Source organism: Fundulus heteroclitus, chromosome 22 (assembly GCF_011125445.2).
Source record: "Fundulus heteroclitus isolate FHET01 chromosome 22, MU-UCD_Fhet_4.1, whole genome shotgun sequence".
Taxonomy (NCBI): domain Eukaryota; kingdom Metazoa; phylum Chordata; class Actinopteri; order Cyprinodontiformes; family Fundulidae; genus Fundulus; species Fundulus heteroclitus.
In genome coordinates this window covers 39,773,295-39,792,026 of record NC_046382.1, presented here as the reverse complement: position 1 = coordinate 39,792,026, position 18,732 = coordinate 39,773,295, and the positions used below count along the sequence as shown (strand labels likewise).

At 41.1% G+C, this 18,732-nt stretch overlaps 1 protein-coding gene across 2 annotated transcripts in view; it reads right to left on the bottom strand.

The window, feature by feature from the left end:
• Window positions 1–7,711: 7,711 nt before the first annotated feature.
• The window catches only part of LOC105933289 (dual specificity protein phosphatase 19), a 28,864-nt gene continuing 17,843 nt past the window's right edge, over window positions 7,712–18,732 (bottom strand). For both annotated transcript variants that reach the window (XM_036126781.1, XM_036126780.1), the window contains exons 4-5: window positions 17,688–17,840; window positions 7,712–8,772 (exon numbers count right to left, since the gene is read on the bottom strand). In XM_036126781.1, coding sequence (XP_035982674.1) covers window positions 8,590–8,772; window positions 17,688–17,840 — 336 coding nt within the window. In that variant the 3' untranslated portion in view covers window positions 7,712–8,589. The remainder of the gene's footprint in view (window positions 8,773–17,687; window positions 17,841–18,732) is intronic.

Here is an 18,732-nt window from a genome sequence, read left to right as displayed (position 1 = left end):
AGGAAAAACTCCCTAACTCCTGCACCAGAGTTGCAATACTTTTGGCTATTGGACCGTACATATTTTATGTAATTTCATCAACTCTCTCCACCCTCACATTATCAATTAGAATCTGTGTTACGTCTGTGTAACTGCGTCACAGTTACGTTTACAATTCCCAAACAGCATATATGTGGTTTTATCTCAATTTAATGATAATTTAATATCAAACCAATTTTTCCAATTTAACTAACTCTAAATTGATTTCTACCAAGATCTGCTGTAAATTATCAACCAAATAAATATGTTTATATCATCTACAAGCAGAACAAAATTAAGTATCTTAAAAACCTTATGTATATATTTACCAATAAAATAATCAGTTTGGTTCCAAAAAACCAGGGGAATATCTGGTGTCGATCGTATGAGTGTTTGTCTACATGTGAAAAGCTCCAACGCAGCAACAGTTGATTCTTTTTTTTTTCCTGTCTAACAATGTGGCAATAAGAATTGATGTCCTAATGCCAAATAGAGCTCGACAGATTTTACTTTCACAAGTGGAGCAATCAGCTTTCGCCATAATGCTCCGCTTGATTTATGCATGTAAATAGTTTTATTGTGATTCCTGCGGGGAGAATTTCAAATTATGTGGACCTACAATGGGAAAGTAGGAGAGTAAAGGAAGAACAAGAAGAGAAAAAAAAGGAAGAGAAGAGGTGAAATAAAGAAGAGATAAAAGGGAAAGAATGATAAAACGTCTTCCGTCTGCTTCATCACCTGGAAAAAGAGATGTAAAAAGAACAGTACAACCAACAGACATAGTGTAAAAAATACAATAGAGTAACAAAATCATGCTAAATCATGTGTATTATTATTTAAGCTGACATGTATAAAGTGATACCTGAGAAAAGAAAGTGAAAAATAAATAAATAAATAGATAAATAAATTACGGGCTTTCTGTATAGAAGTGAACACTTAGAACCTGGACCCCAGCACCTGTGGGTGTTTGTGAAAGTGCACTTGTGTATGTGAAATTAATTCAGAAGAAAAATGTTCATAGTGGTTGTGAAGAACCAAAGGCCCGCCGTCCCTGAGCACTGAGGCAGGCGCCAAAGGACCCATAACCCCAGACTCCCAAAGGGGCCCCCAAAGCAGGGCGCCCAACAGGGGCCAACACAGGATATCTGCAACCCCCTCCAAGGAAAGAGGAGAGAGGATCCTGAGGAAATCCCCCAGCCACCGCAATGCCGAAGCCCCCAGGAGCTGCGGGGGCAAGCCCGTGGGCTCCGCCGGCAGACAGCTACGCTGAAGTGGTCCCGGCCATGGGCCCCCGCCCCAGGGGAGCCCCGCCCCAGACCCCACGAAGCAGTCACCAGGAATGGGCCGACATCCACCCGGGAACCCGCCCCAAACCCGAGGGCCGCCAATGCGCCAGCGGGCCAGGGTGCCAGCCAGCGGAGGGGGGCAGGACGTGGGGGGATGGGCTCCGCACCTAGCGGAGACTTGATATATTCTTGGGAAAGGGAGCGGACCGGACCCGAACCTGGCAATAAAATAAAATAAATAAATAAATCTCATTCACACCATCCCACCCTAGTGCCCCTAGCAGCAGTTGATTCCATGAAATCAATTTTCTCATCAAGTTCTCAGTTTGTGAACGGGGTTTTCCCTTTCAATCTCTGACTGAAAAGGAGACAAAACAACAACCCAGGGCTCCCTACTGTTCTACCGTCCGTCAGTAGAAGCCAGCAGAAAACCATGTACTACTTCAGCAGAAACAATTCCACATCCTGCATGTAAACTACCTCTCTGTATTCCCAAGCTGAGGCCTGCACAGACCGAGATGGCTGCTGGACCCGTGGGAGCCTGCAGATGGGACAGCTTGTGCCATACCGAGGGCCGTCACATCCAGACGGTAAAATGTCACAAAAATGTCAGGGGAGCCCGAGTTGGCTTCAGAGCTGATAGTCCTCAGTGATACACCATTGAACAACAGCAAAGGAAAGGCCAAACTGCCCTACGCTCAAGTGCTGTCACAGACAGAATATTGGCTCTGCTGCCATTAGTCAGACACTGGTTCAATACTTGATTTGCCCGCTTTTCATCTGATGACTATTAAAAGCAGAGTTGTGCATTTATTGGACATTTATCGGGAACGGCAAAACAAGAGGCTCCTAACATTCACTTCTTTACCGTGATGAAAGCTTGATCTTTGTAATCAGTCCACAGCTTTAAAGGGGCGCTAAATAATCTCTGACCTTTATAGGACCAGGAGGAATAGCAACCAATTTGGCTGAACTTATCTCCTCCTGCAAGTGTCTGGCACATAACCAACCTCCACCTCTTCGTCTGCTGAGCGACAGCCCTCTGCAGCTGAATCCAACTATAACGCTGGCATGTGGAAATGGGGATGAATGCACTGCTGGGTGTGGCCAAAACTCTAGCACATTTCTTCTTTTAATGAGGTAGGACAACAGGATCCAAAACTGTGGAATAATATGTCTGATCTTGTTTAGCAGTAAACAAGACCAAATTCCAAGCAGTTTTGCTTGAAATGACATTACTGAAATTAACAAAATCATGGCTTCAGTGAGGGAAAAAAAATGTGGCAAAATGTGGCTTACTTGTCCGTCTGTCCATTTTATTGCAAATAATGACTTTATGGTTGTCTTACCTGACCTTGTTTTTGGATTTTTTTAATCACCCAGTTTTTTTGCCATGTGCCATGAAAGAAGACTCAAAACAGCTCAAAACTTTGCAGAGTTTAAGTTAAACAGGCGCACAGGAGAAAATTGGGCAGGCCATTCTCAGAAACAAAACATAAAAATGTAAACTCCCACTAATATATCTTACAACTTTAGCATGGTAAAATCTAAAACCTCATCACCATGTTGTGTACCAGCCTTGTGTGGAAAGCCGTATGAAAATATGCAGCTTTGAACACATAATACTGCGGCATTGGCTTCAAATCCATTTGACACTGTAGTTTTTGAATGCAATGTTCCAGCAAATGCTCCAGCAAAGCCAGGATGAAACACACTTTTTAGACATCTCAAAACGATTTGCTGACAAAGCTTTCTAATGTATCGCTCATTCATAATACTGCCACACAAATATTGCAGCAAGATCAAATAGTAGCGGAACAGAATCACATGTTGCACTATGCAGACACTCTGTCTGTACCGATGAAGATGTATCAGCTTCTAACTTATGGGACTTTAATATCAGACAAAGAATCAGTGCCGGTGCCAGGGGGCGCTATAGCTCCCTCTGGAAAAGTCATAGCACCCCAATAGCACCCCCAAGAAAATGTTAGATTATTTTATTTTTCATCTAAGATAATATTACTTAACATGTTATTGTTGCGATATTTTCCTCACAAAACACACCCAATTTCAATATACAATCAACTATTATATATTGAGTAAAAAAAAACTATCACACAACAGGAATTGAACTCTGCATGTGTTATGGCAAATATTGCCTCAAAAGAAACCCTTGTTTAGGCGCACAACGCTTGTCGTATGTTCAAATAGCTTTAGGTGTTTGGATGAGAGGAAAAGTGGAGGGAAATGATCACGGCCATAATGTTGTCCTAGCTCAAGGGCTCAAGAGGACCCGAACTGGATGATAAGAGGATGTCTGAACAGTCTTTCATTACAAAAATAAATTGAGGTCGGACTCTGCAAGCTAGCATTAGTGCATCTAATGGGGATCCTGATGCTGCACAGAAGCCTGTATTTAGCTACAGAAAGAGAAGTCAACGTTGGATAAGATGATCCTTTGACTGTTAGTCAAAGGATCAGGTGCAGGACGCTGCTGATGAGAGGGCTGGAAGCACCAAACCAATAAAGACCTGCTGGAGACTTTTTTTAAGTCAGCTGCTACCTTAATTCCAATGTAGGTCACCATCGTTATTTTTAGATGAAGACTATTGTTTTCTAACTAATTATTAATATGTAACATTTTAACATTGTACTGTATGTGCAAAACCTGCTGTTATATTTCAATTATTCAAAGTACTAAAACTGGCACTCATGATTCACATTAATGGCTCATGTTTTCTCCTCCTTTTTGCTTTATCTTTCAGCTTCTGCTATCTTCTATCCATATCTGTTCCTGTGTGTGATGGAAGTGGAGACAGCTTGTTTTTGTTCTCCTCCAGTCGACTGCACAAGTTCAGGCCTGGTGACATTTTAAATTTCACACTTTCTTTATACAGTTCATGTTACCTGTTGGACAATTTGATATTAAATATGATTAAATATTTAAATATGTCAGAGTATGGCTGGTACATATATTGAGTTTTTGAAGGTAGTCACATATTTTTAGATTAATAGTATAATATTGCTAAAATGACATGGGTTTGTTGAATCCAGGCACAGCACTGAAAGGAAATATGTGTTACAGAAGGAAACTGTAACCGTAATAAGCTTATTGAAATCTTAAGTCTAAATCGTATTGACTCTTTATGTTTTTAAGGATTATTTGTTTTAGATTTTTAGGTTATTTTTTATGTTGACACCATGAGGCTTGAAGTTAAAAGGGCCTTCATGATACTTTAAGTTTGGTTTGTGGATTTGATTTGAACTTTGTTCTTTGTCACTTGAAACTACATATCTATAGATTGATAGATCTATATCAAAAGTATTATGTCTCTGCCCCATATTTGTATAATATTAAGGGGAGTACCGACACTTAATTCTTTCCATTTAAAGCAAAGAAATGTGTGATGCAAAAATGTATAATTTTTTTACTGCCTAAATTTCCATCCTTCCACTGCTGCTGACGATGCTAACTCTACTATCAGTGGATGGTTAGGAAGTCAAGATGGACCAAGAACAGCACTTCTGCAAAAAATGGCCATCTTGCCTGTTTGGAGCAACAGCGAAGTTTCAACAAAGGCTGACTTGTTCTATTCAATTAAGGCGTTCTGCTTTTGGTATTATGCCACTTATCCACTTAATTGGTGACTGCTGAAGATGTCAGAGTGCTGGGTGCACTTGTGCTTGCTTCTGTGCGTGTTGAGAAATGTAGGAACAAATGATCCTTTATAACATCTTCAGTAAAATGCTTAGCCCCCCTTCCCCTGTAGCACCTACAGAAAAATAATCTCAGGAGCCGCCCTTACGAAGAATACCCTGAGTTGACACAAAAATACATGCCTCAATTGATTATGTCATGTAATAGAGGGAAAATATGTTAAACCCAACCAGGCCCTATGTGAACATGTAATGACCCCTCTCAGTAAATTGTAAATTAGCTGCAATATACCAATTCTTCCAAGTCGGGTTCACTGGCAGCATAATAGCCTGATTAGTACCTTAAAATTAGGAGTTTTGTTAAATAGAGCATGTACGACAACATGAGGTAGGATAAAGGTTCTATAACAAAAGCAATGCGTCATGCTGAGAGGTGAAGAGATTTAAGAATCTGGAAAAAGGTTACAGAGACATTAATAAGAACCCAAAAAGGTGAGTGCCATTATCCACAAATGAGCGGACCGTCCCAGGAGAAGCTGCCCTACAATTTTATTGAATTCAATTACATTTTTATTTATATAGCGCCAATTCATGAAACGTGTCATCTCAAGGCACTTTCCAAAGTCAAATTCAATCAGATTATACAGATTAGGTCAGATTATACAGATTGGTCAAAATGTTTCCTCTCTATGGAAACCCAGTAGATTGTATGAAGTCTTGACAAGCAGCATTCACTCCTCCTTAAGGAGCGTAGAGCCACAGGGAGAGTCGTCTGCATTGTCCATGGCTTTGCAGCAATCCCTCATACTTAGCATGTATCAAGCGACAGTGGGAAAAAAAACCTCCCTTTTAACGGGAAGGAAAACCTCCAACAGAACCGGGCTCAGTATGAACGGTCGTCTGCCTCGACCGACTGGGGTTAGAGAAGACAGAGCAGAGACACAACAAGACAGACAAAAAAGCACAGAAGCACACATTGATCCAGTAATCTGTTCTACATTAGATGGCAATAGCGGGTGATCTGTCTTCTCTGGATGATGTCACAGCTAACAGAACGCCAGACCAGGTGTACCTACTACAATTATATCTTCAGTAAATGTAACACTGTGTATTAGAGAAAAAGAAAATCATATTAATAGTCAAACTTTGTTGTGGTAGTGTAATGTCTGGGCTTTAACATCTGGAGGACTTTCATTAATGGATGGAACCATGAATTCTGTCTTCTACTATAAAATGGTAAACGTAAAAAGGAGTATCTCTGTCTATCAGGCACTGAGCTCGAGCTCTTTGTTTATGCAGCAAGGCAAGGATCAAAACTCACACCAGCAAGAATGTGCAGGGGCCTTGTCAAAGGCTGGGTTGAAATTGAGATGCTGTCAGTTGGCCTTAAAGAGGCTAGTTCTGCTGGAAAATCCTCCAACGAAGCTAAATTAAAACAATTCTGCAAAAATGAGTTAGGCAGAATTTATCCACGTTGATGCAAAAGACTTATTGTCTGCTTGAATAAATCACTGACAGTTGTGGCCAAGGGCAGCACAAGCAGCAGTTGTTAGGTTTGGGAGCAAGTACCTTTTCACATCGAGTTAGTTCCCTTAAAATGAAAGGATTGTTTGAAAAACACTACTTGAATTTATTCGGGTCATCTTATACTTATATTTAGATTTGTTTTGTGATCTGAAACATTCAAACTAAAAAGACAAAAATCTGCAGTGGGGCAAATACTTTTTCAGTATAATGTTCTTTCTGGCTAAAGGAGCTTATTACTCTTTGAACTCATTGAAAAAAGAAAAAAAAATACCCAGATGATAATGTCAAGGCAAAACTGACAAACTCCAACTTGATTTAATTCTTCACTCTTTATTGCACTCCACACAATATACACAAAGGGGCGCATCAAAAGTGACACAGAAACTGCGAATATGTGACAGAACTTAATGTTCCACAAGATGGACACCGTTCTCTGTCGTTTAGTAGCACGGAACGTGGGAGGATAGCAATCAGCGTGACAGGAGCTTTAGGAACATCAGGGAAGAAGGCATGCAGGTTTTCTTCCAACAACAGACAAAACTTAGAAAACCCTTTAGAGTTAAAAAGCTGAAAATCTTAATTATGTTTGTGTTATGATTCTGGCCTGTCTGCCTGCTCTGCTCTCCCTGTGAGCAATCAAGTCCAGCTGCTGCAGTGCAATCAGCAGCATGCCTCTCAGCTGCTCACAAGCAGTTATAAGTCAGCCTGTGGCAGGCAGACAGGGCCAGATAATTGCAAGCCGACAAGCCAGCAGTATCCAGCACTTCATGTACCTGACCAAGTTTTTGACCACGCCATCGCCTCACGGATTTTCCCTTTTTGCCCAGCCCTCGTCGGATTTCTCTGCCTTTTGGACAACGACCCTGTTTCTGCCCCATGACTTCTGCCTCTTGCCAAGTCCCCTGAATATTAAGCCTGAGTGAGGCTTCCAGGACCTCAAGCCTGCTTCTGTGCTCCACGTCACTATCTGTTAAAGGAGCAGTCTGATCTGCTAAAACTGCCGACCCCTGCTGAAGGAAGGACGCTGAAAAGGTTAGTGGCTTTTTGACTTCATGCATCTCCTCATTGAACTTCAAGCCACTAACCTACGTCTCCCTTCAGTTATCCCTGGTCCTCGGCGGATGCACTCCTGAAGTCCAGAGTTCAGAATAAACTTTTTAAGTCCTACTTCTGTGTTTCTGGCTGAAAATTTTGGGTCTTCTGTCCAGTTCATTACAGTTTGCGTATCAACAATCTAATTTCTCTTCCTTCAGTGTCTTTACACTCGTTTTTTTTTGGCAAAGACTAGTGTTTAAAAGAAAGACTGTAATGAGTTAGTATTAAACAAAGACGAATTCAAAGGAAAAATGCTTCTGAACAATTAAGTGAACTTAGAAAAAAATTTAAATGTACTCAAAATTGTTTGATACCTTAACTTTTAAAGGGGTCTCCCTTTTACAACAATTGTGAGGTTTCCCCAGACTGTTCGATTCCAGGTCTGGACTTGGACTGGGATGTTACTAAACCTTGAGGCCTGCTGCTACAGAGGTGGTCACACTTCTGATGATCAGTTCATCAGGTGCATTTGGTTAGTAGCACCTGTCTGCTACTTCGCCCTTATTTTCAGGTGAAATGGAACAAGGCTAAGTGAGGACACTATCTGAGGACACCTAGAAGCTGACGTTATTAGATGAATGTACACTAAGATAACAATATGACCAAACAAAATAACTAAAGCTGCAAAAAAGCTCAAAATATGGAATAGAAAAAAATCCCAAAGCTCAAGACCGAACCAGTCGTCTATATTTAAGTTGTGTTAAGTTCTCATGAATTGTGTTGCTCCTTCATGCTGCTTGTGACCCTTTAAAAGTTTGTTTCTCTCAGATTCCCAGATAAAAAGATATTTATCTCACTGAAGCAGCAGAAAAAAAATTTTATGATTATTTTTTTAACAATGTAGATGAATGTGACAGTAGGGTTTACATAAAAAAGAAATGTTATTCATGGTCCAGCTGCAGTTTACAGTTTATGGCTAAAAAATAACTGTATCACCATAATGTTTCTATTGTCAACATGCCATGAAAGCTATTTATTCAGATAGAACAGACTGAGCTGTTGTCCTTTAAGGCTTGTAGTTCTGCAGCTGCTGATAGAAGCCGGGGTTTGGTCGAGTCGACAGTCTCGCCAGCTTCACCTGGTTGTAGGCATCATCAAACGAAAGCCCCTCCCTTAGCATAAGGTAACCAATCACAATGGAGGAAGAGCGCGACACGCCAGCATTACAGTGGACCATCACCACACCGTCCTGAAGAGGGAGAAAAAAAACAGAAACAGGAGGAAAACTAACATTATTACAAAACATTGTTCGAGGAAATCAACTCTTGTGTTTCATCATGTTTAGTTGTTAAGACAGTGTGATTTCTGACAACAAAATTATGAACGGTTATTGCTCTTGCTGTTCCATCCATCGTCTATACCCGCTCATCCATGCAGAGTCACCTGTCTCCTGCAGTCATTGGGGGAGAGGCGGGGTCCACCCTGCACAGGTCGCCAGGCCATCACAGGGCAACACGGAGACATGCAGGACAAACAACCACACACACATTCACACCTAAGGGCAAGTTTGAGAAACTAATTTTTGGACTGTGGGAGGAAGCCGGGGTACCAGCAGAGAACCCACGCATGTACATTTGGCTCATGCAAACTCCATGCTGACAGACCCCAGGGTGGGGTTCACACCCAGAACCTTCTTGCTGCAATAGCCCCATTGTGCTGTCCACTCTTGGTGTTGTTTCATGGCAATAATATAAATTATATGGTGATTATAGAGTAAAAAGTGCAAAGAAAGGCCCCAAAATAAAACGTGCTGTCTAACAATAGAACAATTACTTTTTCCTCACTGAAGACAGTAACTTACCCACAGAACAAAAATTATTGTCCTTAGGGGGTTTTACCAATTTTACTTATTTTTACCATCCAGATCTGTTCTGAGGATCTGGATGTGACTTATGACCAAGACCCCAGAGGCATTGTGTGTGGCTGCGTGTGGCGTTTACACCTTCCAGCCTGATTTTTATTGTAAATGCACGGGACCTTGTGCGTAGCTACGGACATTAGGGTGTCAGCCTGAGGACTTCAGGTTCTCATCTCTGCTCCGGTCGGTGGATGGCGCTCCAAGATGCAGTAATCCTCTGTGTCCCCTAAGTTTGAGGTCTTGGGGAATGGTAGAATGCTCCTTGCGTGTTGGGGATGTGTCACTAAAGATGTGCATTAAATACCTTGGTGGCAAATTTGTTTAGTCCTTCTTCTTCATTAGGGAGGCCTGCCTTCAATGAAGGGTAAAGAGCTGTGTAATCTGGGAGAGGTTTGGTGTGTAATGCTGCTCCTTTGAATTAAACTGAGCCAGTTGAATCAGTTAAAACCCCAGCGGAAGAGACCAGAGGCACACTAAGAACTCAAGATAGTCAATTGGGAAAACACTTGAAAAATTCCTCATTATTTGGACAATAAAGCCATTTCCTGTGATGTGTTTTAGTTTTTCCTTCCCTCATTTTGGGGATGTTTTCATTAACATTTTAGGTTTGGAAAAGTGACATTTGGTAAAAATGTCGATATCTTACATTCGGTTCTCATAAAGGATACTTAGAAAATAAGTAACAGGAATAAATTCACCCTGAGACACAGACATATTTACCTGCCATGATTTATATATATAAAAAAACTTCCATTAAGCTAAATTGAGGCAGGAAAACCATAGCCTGCTGTCCCGCCTGGCTAGATACAATAAATGTTAGGTGAGTAAATACATTTGGTGTCATTTAGAAACAATTATCTCTTTCTAATAAATGCTTCCCATGTTTCCCATGGTGACACATTTGGAGAAATCACAGCTGGAAGCATCATTTGGCTTCTCTTTGTTCCTCTAGAAACCTGTAATTTCTGCTTTTCCTACAAAAAAAGTCTGTGAAAACAGCATCAGACAGACCCCATCAAGCAAGTAGAGGAAGAATAAAGCTGAGTCCGAGGCTGTGCGCAAAAGTCAACATTTGCAAAATGATTAATATTAATGTTGTTATTTTTCCGCCTAGAGTGGCTGAAAGGGAATAGATTTTAGAAAATCGAGCCCCGTCGTTAAACAATGCGCTCAGGTCCCCATCTCTGGGGCTCAGCGTATTGACACGTTTGTCTCTTTTGTTCGGCCTCCCATCACAGGATAAAGTCGCTTGTTCAGGCGGAAATGGAGCGGAACTGAAACTCTAAGCACATTTTTGATTTTTCTGTGTCAATCAATAGCCATTGAGGGACGGGGAGATTTAAATTGCCTCGCTGGAATTGATGTGCTATCACTGCTGCCTGCGTTTCGCTTAAAAAAAAAAAAAAAATCAATCAATCAGCTCCTCTGGCTAAAACACAATTTAATCTAATGAAGCGTTGCAAAAACAAAACAAAAACAACAACAACAACCAAAAAAAAAAAAAAACAGCACAGTTATAGTGTTTTTCAAGTTTTCACCCGTCGAGAAGTCTCCTCTGTTTTTTTTTTTTTTCCTGGATGTCTGGAAAGGCGTCTGGAGTCAATCCAGTTACATATCGGGCCTTGTTTTGCTTCTTTAGAAATAAATAAAGTTTCTACAGATGGAAAATTGCCTCAGCAGCATGATCCATCACGGCAAACACAGAGACTTAATTTGGTTTTGTCAGAGTTTCTTGTTTTCCTGTTATTTCATTGCTCTTGAGTTGAGTGTTTTCATATCAGGGCTCCTATCACATTATGTTCTGCTTACGGTCAATCTCCTGACACACACACACACACACACACACACACACACACACACACACACACACACACACACACACACACACACACACACACATCCTTGTTTCAAATACATAGTGAGGACGGTGCCTTGATTTCTTGAAGCCATAGAAGGGCTTCAAGATGAACGCTGACCCTAACTCTAATATTTACCGGTTTATACCTCACCCCCACCTAAACCTAATTGAGACCTTTGTCCTAAAACTAACCCCTAGCCCAGAAACAAAGAAAGGACCAATAAAAGGTCCTCACTTTGCAAAATGAGCAAACAAATGCTCAGCTGCAAGTAGAAGAACACACACACACACACATTATTGTTTTAAAGACTTTCTGTGGACCTTCCATTCATTTTCAACCTTTTCTATGGCCTGTCTCTGGCTCTAACCCATGCAGTCACACCGCACGTCTGTTCCACGAAATGCATGCATTAGTAGGAAATAACTAAAAGACAAAATGGAGCAGGAAAAGTCGGAGCCTTTTAATAAGTAATCAGAGCGCCGTGCTCACCTTCGTGCTGACTTGCAGATAAGCGTGTGCCGTAGACGTGTGTGTAAAGGCATCTCAGCGAGGGAGCCGAATAGCTGTGTGCGCATGCTGACATGTTCAATTAGGAGACAGATATGAAAGGAGGCATTTCCAGGTTGCACCAGCCTCCTGAGAGAAGGTGGATGCAGATATGTTTAAATCCATTTCATTCAGTGGATGTTCCTTCTCCTAGGCGGACGCAGATGAGTGTGTTTGCGTGTATTTCTGTTGTGTTCGGTATCAGAATACTTAAAGCTCCTGCCCCTTTTTACTTCTCGAGTGGAAATATTTCCATTCCCGTCTGTTGAATGAACAGATAACACTGATGATATGAACTCTGATCCTTTTATAATGCCGTACAGGTGATTTACCGTACATGACTCAAATGTTGTACTGAGTGAAAGAAAAACCTGTAGCAGCGATCCAACACTACAGAATGTTGAAGAAGCAGAGATGACAAAACAACCCATTAGGAGACCTGTTGAAGGGGAGTTATCCTTTAAACTGTTGCTGTATGAATGCAAAAGTCTCTACAGGCTCATCCAGGAACGAATGCTGCAAGTCAGTGACTCGAAGCGATCTGCTGGGTTTCCTTAAAGGGAAAACGTTGGAACCAATCTGCCTGGACGACTTGATAGGATCGACTGTAAAATGCCTTGAGATGACGTGTTGTCAATTGGTGCTATATAAATAAACTGAAATGAATTCAGTTTGGATAAGATCTATAGCCAGTAGGAGCAATTCAACAACAGCAACCTTTTCCAGGCAACAGGTTAGTTTTCTGCTGGTAATGATGATATCCAAACTGTGTGCACATTAATTAGGCAAGTGAGCATTTAGAAGATATCATCATATTTATGTGTATTCTTCGACTCCGAGCAATATAAACTTGAATGCTTGTTGGATATCAAGTGAAATGTAACGAGGCAGGCGGTGACCATAGTCGATCAGCCCCTAATGTCAGGGGTGTCCAAAATGCAGACTGGGGGCCATGTGCCATTTTGAGAGGCCTCTGCCTGCAGCTCAAGAATGGTACAAATTTGGCCTTCCAGGAAATGGAGCTGATGACGATGTACGCTTGAAATTTTTCAGAGTGAGATCTGCAATAACAACTTTAAATCTTCTAAAATGGGAATTATGAACTGCAACACAAAGTAGTAGTGAAGAACAAACAAGGTGTTCAGTGCTTAGAGACATGGCCAAGGTATGCGCGGCTGAAACCCTACCGCCACTGAACAAGACAAATGGGCAGGAAGAAGGGGTTTTTCTCAAAGCTTCTATGGATTCATGAGCAGAGAATGAGTCTTGATGGACCAGATGGATGAGCCTGTGGCGGCGTCAGTAACGGGCACAGAGCTAGAATTTGAATCAGACACCAGCTAGGGTGTTATTGGCTGGTAACATTAAAGATGAGCTAGCTGGACCTCCTCAGGTTGATTGGTCTAAACGCCGCTCACAAGCTTGCTGGCAGTTTTTAGAAGACACTTTCTTCAAGCGGTGCCACAGGAAAAAGTTTAGATTTTTTAAGAAGACCAGGGTTTTAACAGGACAATGCTCCATCACAGACCTCAAAGCACTCCACGGCTAGCCAGTAAAGGCTTTAAAGAGGACATATTTTGCAAATGCCACTTTTTTAGTCCTTAAATACATTTTGTTGTGTAGGTGGAATGCAGAAGTTGTAGTTTGCCCAGGTGTAGCATAAACGTGTTTATAATCATTTTGTGTCATATTTTTCAAATTGTTAAATTTTTTCTATTCCCTGTTACATTTTTTTAACAATTACATCTCAGTACTTGCTGTGGAGCTGCTAAACAAGGTCATGGATTCCTGGTTTACCAATTTCGCAATTGCCGTATATATATACATACACACATATATATATATATATATATATATATATATATATATATATATATATATATATATATATACATACATATATATATATATATATTAGGGCTGGGCAACGATTAAAATATTTAATCGCGATTAATCGCCCTGATTAATCGCGATTAATCGTGATTAATCGCATTGTATTTACAAACTCCAAGAATGAATTCAAAAGTAGTGTAAAGAGCACTTTTATTTTAATGTTCTGCTGCCATATGAACAAAAGTGTTGTAGCACTTATTTTATACTGTATATTTTCAACCCATCTATTGAATTTAGTGCACTACTTGATCTTTTCTTCATAAGAGAACAGCAAGCACTGCAGCCAAAATATGGCCTTTTTTGACCTGCTGTATATTAGCCAGTCCCTAAGCTTGATGTATCATGAAACTGTTGACCTTTTGGGTTTTGTGGTTTTTAATAATAATAATAATAATAATAATAATAATAATAATAATAATAATAATAATAATAATAATAATGTTATGTTCAGTGTTTTTTCGCTAATCCACCTCTTATATATTTCAATCCTTATGTAATTTTGTCTGTGTTGTGTGCACCTGCCTGTTGCTTTAATCCTATAAATTTCCCCGTCGTGGGATAAAAAAAGGATTAGCTAATGTTATCTTATCTTAAATAACACTTTTTAATATATGTACTGGGTTCTTTCAAGGTCTTAATTACATGTTATGTGTGGGCTCCAGTAACATCCATCCATCCATCCATCCATCCATCCATCCATCCATCCATCCATCCATCCATCCACTGATCTACCTGGATGTTCCCTGGAGGACTGAAACGCCTCAGTCAGAGACGTCTGTGGGTCTGTCGGGGCAATGAGAGAAGTTTCGTCTCCTCTCTCCGTTTCTGGGGCTCGACGTTTTCATGTTTTTTCACGTGCTTAGATAAATTTGTTGTGTTTCCACTGAAATGAACCGGCTTTTTACAAAACATACAGCTTGATTTCATTTACGATATTAAAATAAAGCCAAACGGTGCTACTTCCCCAGTTCATGTTTTTTCGCTGCTGCGGTCTCTCTCAGCTGTTGGTGTATTAAGTTTGTGTGAGAGCTGAGTGGGCGGGCCAGGCTGAGCCTGCGTGCTGATTGGCTGGCGCCGCTGAGCCATGTACGAGAGGGGAGGGGGAGCGGGAGAGTGCTGCCGTGACAGCGCGCTGCAGTCAGCGCGTGCTGACTGACACTGACTGAAAGCATGTGAGCAACATGCGTTAATGCGCGATAAAATAAATATCGCCGTTAATATTCTAATGAATTAACGCAAAATTAACGCGTTAACTTGCCCAGCCCTAATATATATATATATATATATATATATATATATATTTCTATTTTGTAGTCCAAGCTGAAAGATGCCAAAGCTACAAGTTGATAAGTGAAAATGTTTGGTCGTTTTGGTGTATTAACCCACGCAGTTCATTTCACTGGGCCCCCGCATGCTACAAAATGTCTGAACAGGGTGGAGTGGAAACGCTCTGCGACCAGGAGGATGGCGGGGTGTGAAGTGCCTCATTTGCATTTAAGGAAAACCACATCAAAACCAGTTGATCTCAGACGCACCTCAGAACAGGGGAAAAAGGGGGAAACGTGGGGGTAAATTAATGAGGCATTCAGACCAAAACATTGCAATTCCACTGTATATAGACCACAACTGAATGATTCAGAACTTGAAAAGGAAGGTTTTAAAATGTATATGTCCCCTTTGAAGGTGAACTAAACCCTGATCAGCGTGTGGAAGCCGGTGGGAGCTGATTTACAAAACCTTGATCTGCAGATCAAGAAACTTACAGACTATTATTTGAAGGCTTGTGGCTGTTATTGAACGGAAGAGTTCCAGTGTTAGTCCCTGTTTTCTTAGTTTTCTTCTATCAATTTTGAGTTTGTTTTACTATTCTCACTTCGTCAGATAATAGTAAAAAAAAAAAGGAGGAACGAAAGGAACTCTTAATGATTCAGTATACATAGTTTTTTGGATAATTTCATGCCCTCGCTTTCATGAAAACAATTCAGGGATGACGGCTTCCTGTCCAACATGACGGATTACCAGTATGCAAAACAACATCAAAATACAAAAATCATTATACATGGATGAGCAAGTTTTGGGTGGGAGAACCTGACAGCCATGCACAAATTCCTGACCTCCACTAAATCAAAAACCTTTACGATGAATATGTATGGAAACTGACCTTCTTGTTCCACATCTGGGTCTGACCTCACAAAAGAGCTTTTGAGAGAACGGTGAAAAAAAACCAACCAACTCCAAAACCTTGTGCACAGCCTTCCCAGAAGAGTTGAAGCTGATTCAGCAGCAGAAAGTAGGGCAACATCATATTAAATTCTATGGATCTAGAATGTGATGCCACTCAGGTTCATGCGTGAGTGCTAATGCAGTCTAGGTAGCACTAGCTAGCAACAGCTACCATGTAAATGGCTAATGTTATCTTAAGTCAACAAACTTGTTCTCCACCATGCCCCTGTAATGCTATCATTAACATTCTTCTACAGTGTAATTATACCACCTTACCGTTTTATATTTCATCCCGTGGAAGAGGCTTAGTGAAATTGAAAAGGCAGCTGGTGAAAAATGCAGAGACTATTTCTGGATTCTTCTTCAACCCAACAAACTGGGTCACTCTTTTTGCCATAGTAATTGATTAAGACTACAAATGTTGGTCCAACGGCACGTTGGGTTAAAAATAACTACCCAGCACATGTTTGTGAATAAAACCTGGACAGAAGGTAACTCTTAATGTTTGCATAACCTCAATGAACTGAACTTTTCAGCTGATCTAAATTACATAACAGGAATGCATTATGTGCATGTAAGGTGCATCAGTTGAAAATGATTTAAAATCAAATATGGCTGAGAGAAGAGAGGGGTCGCATGGTGGAGCAGTCTTAACTACTCTTCCCTTGCAGCAAGAAGGTCTCAGATTCAAATTCTGCCCTCGGGCCTTTCTGCATGGATTTTACCTGTTTCGGGTTCTCCAGCTTGCCCCCTCAGTCCAAAACAATGCATGTTAGGTTAAACTGTCTCTAAATTGCCCTTAGGTGTGAGTGTGTGTGCGCATAGTTATGTTTGTCTCTGTGTTATCCTATGATGGCCTGGCAACCTGTCCAGGGTAGGCCCCGCCTCTCACCCAATGACTTCTGGAGATAGGGACCAGCCCCCACAGTAACCAATGCAAGGATAAGTAGGTATAGACAGTTGATGGATGGATGTATCAATAGTAGAAGCTCACCAAAGCTTCTTAAACTAACATAATGTCTACTATTTTGTTTGAAGATTTTCACTAGCATCAGTTTAAATGTACAGTTTTACTGTAAAAATCAACCTAAATCATTCTTATTTGTCACCTGGGATGGGAGTTACATTCCCTTTAAGCAATCAGTCCTCTCCATCAACAATGTCTTTGTCAAGTTTTTTTTCCTTTCAAACCTAGCGGTACGGTCCAGAACTACTTGGGTTCAGAGTGTAGCCCGTGTGCAAAAGAGCAGCAGGCTGCAAAGATGGAAGCCAGTAAAAGAAGCGGACCACAAATAGAACAAACCACAACTTCATATACCTGTCCTGTGTACATAAAACTTCAGTGCAAGAACGGACCATTGAGTAAATGGCGGGTCTCCGTGAAAGGCATCGTGTATGTGTTCTAAATTTAACCACTAGGTGTCATTATTACATTTTGTTCCTTTAATTAACTTGAATTGATAATTGGTCAAAATAATTAGGCCCGAGCAGCGAAGCGCTGCGAAGGCCAATTGTATCTGTAGTGTTAATTTTATTTGTGTTCCTTTATACCTTGTGCGTAGACCAAAGTTTTACAAGCTACGAGTCTCTTTTTTATTTGAAATGACAAACAGAAGGAACATCTTTACATGAAACCACCACTGTGTTGTAAACCCTAAGTATTACTCAACATCTGTCATCTTTGTGTGACAAGTGGGTGCGATGTTGCGTGTGTCAGATGGGTACCTGCTCTCTGGCCTGATCTATGAAGGAGCTGCATTCCTCCAGATGTGACGTGATGTCGGTCTCTGGCAGGTCCAGGATCTGAAATGTCTTATAGACCATCTGATCTGGAAACAGGTTGGTGACTCCATAGGCCACATTTAGCACATGGGACACCTGGAAAAAGGACAGAAACATAGAAAGTAAACTGTGTGGAGGGCTGGCGGGTAAAGAGACATGAAAACCCTTGAAGAAATGACCCCTGAGCATCGACTTGCTTTGAAGGCTCTTTTTGCTTTAGCCAGAGACAAAGAGGGCTGCTTGGTTAGCCATACTGATGACATGAGATGAGCTGAATGTGACAGAGAGGGGGCTGGAAAGAAAGAGGAGAGTAGACAGGGAGGGGGCAGGAAAGATGAAAAGGAAAGAGTCGTGGGTTGGCAGGAAAGGAGACAGATGGCTCCAATTCATTTTGCAGTATCTTTCTACTCTCTCTTAAATTTAGCTCACCTCCGAGGGCAAAGTCTTCTCCTGTGTTACATCTTGGCATCACACTAATGTGCTTTCAGACTTCTCGTATCGTCTAACATCCCTTTCCGCATGTTAGGGGATATGTTGAGCACCGCACAACGCTTCCATTACTGACAGCAAATCCCATTAAAGGCCAAACTAACAGCGAAGTCTTCCTGCTGACAAGTAATGTGGCCGAGGCACAAAACTGCTTTGTGATGATCGATGGCAAACACGGTCCGTATTTTGACCACATGTCACAGGGGTAACACCTGCACCAATATGGCGCCGAATGAACAGCTGGTTGTTCTGCAGCTGAAGATGGTCCGGTTTTTATTGGGGGTTTTTCTGTTGTTTGCCCCTAATTTTCAAAATAAATTTGGATGAAGAATATCAGTGAGAAGCAGATTTTAGGTTTTGCTGCAGATTCTCATTTGGGTTTAGGTCTGGACTTTGTCTGGGACATCCTAACACATGAATACACGTTGATCTAAACTAAACTGGCTCTAGCTGCAGGACCATCTGCCACAGTCTCAAGTCTTGAAGCCTTTAACATATT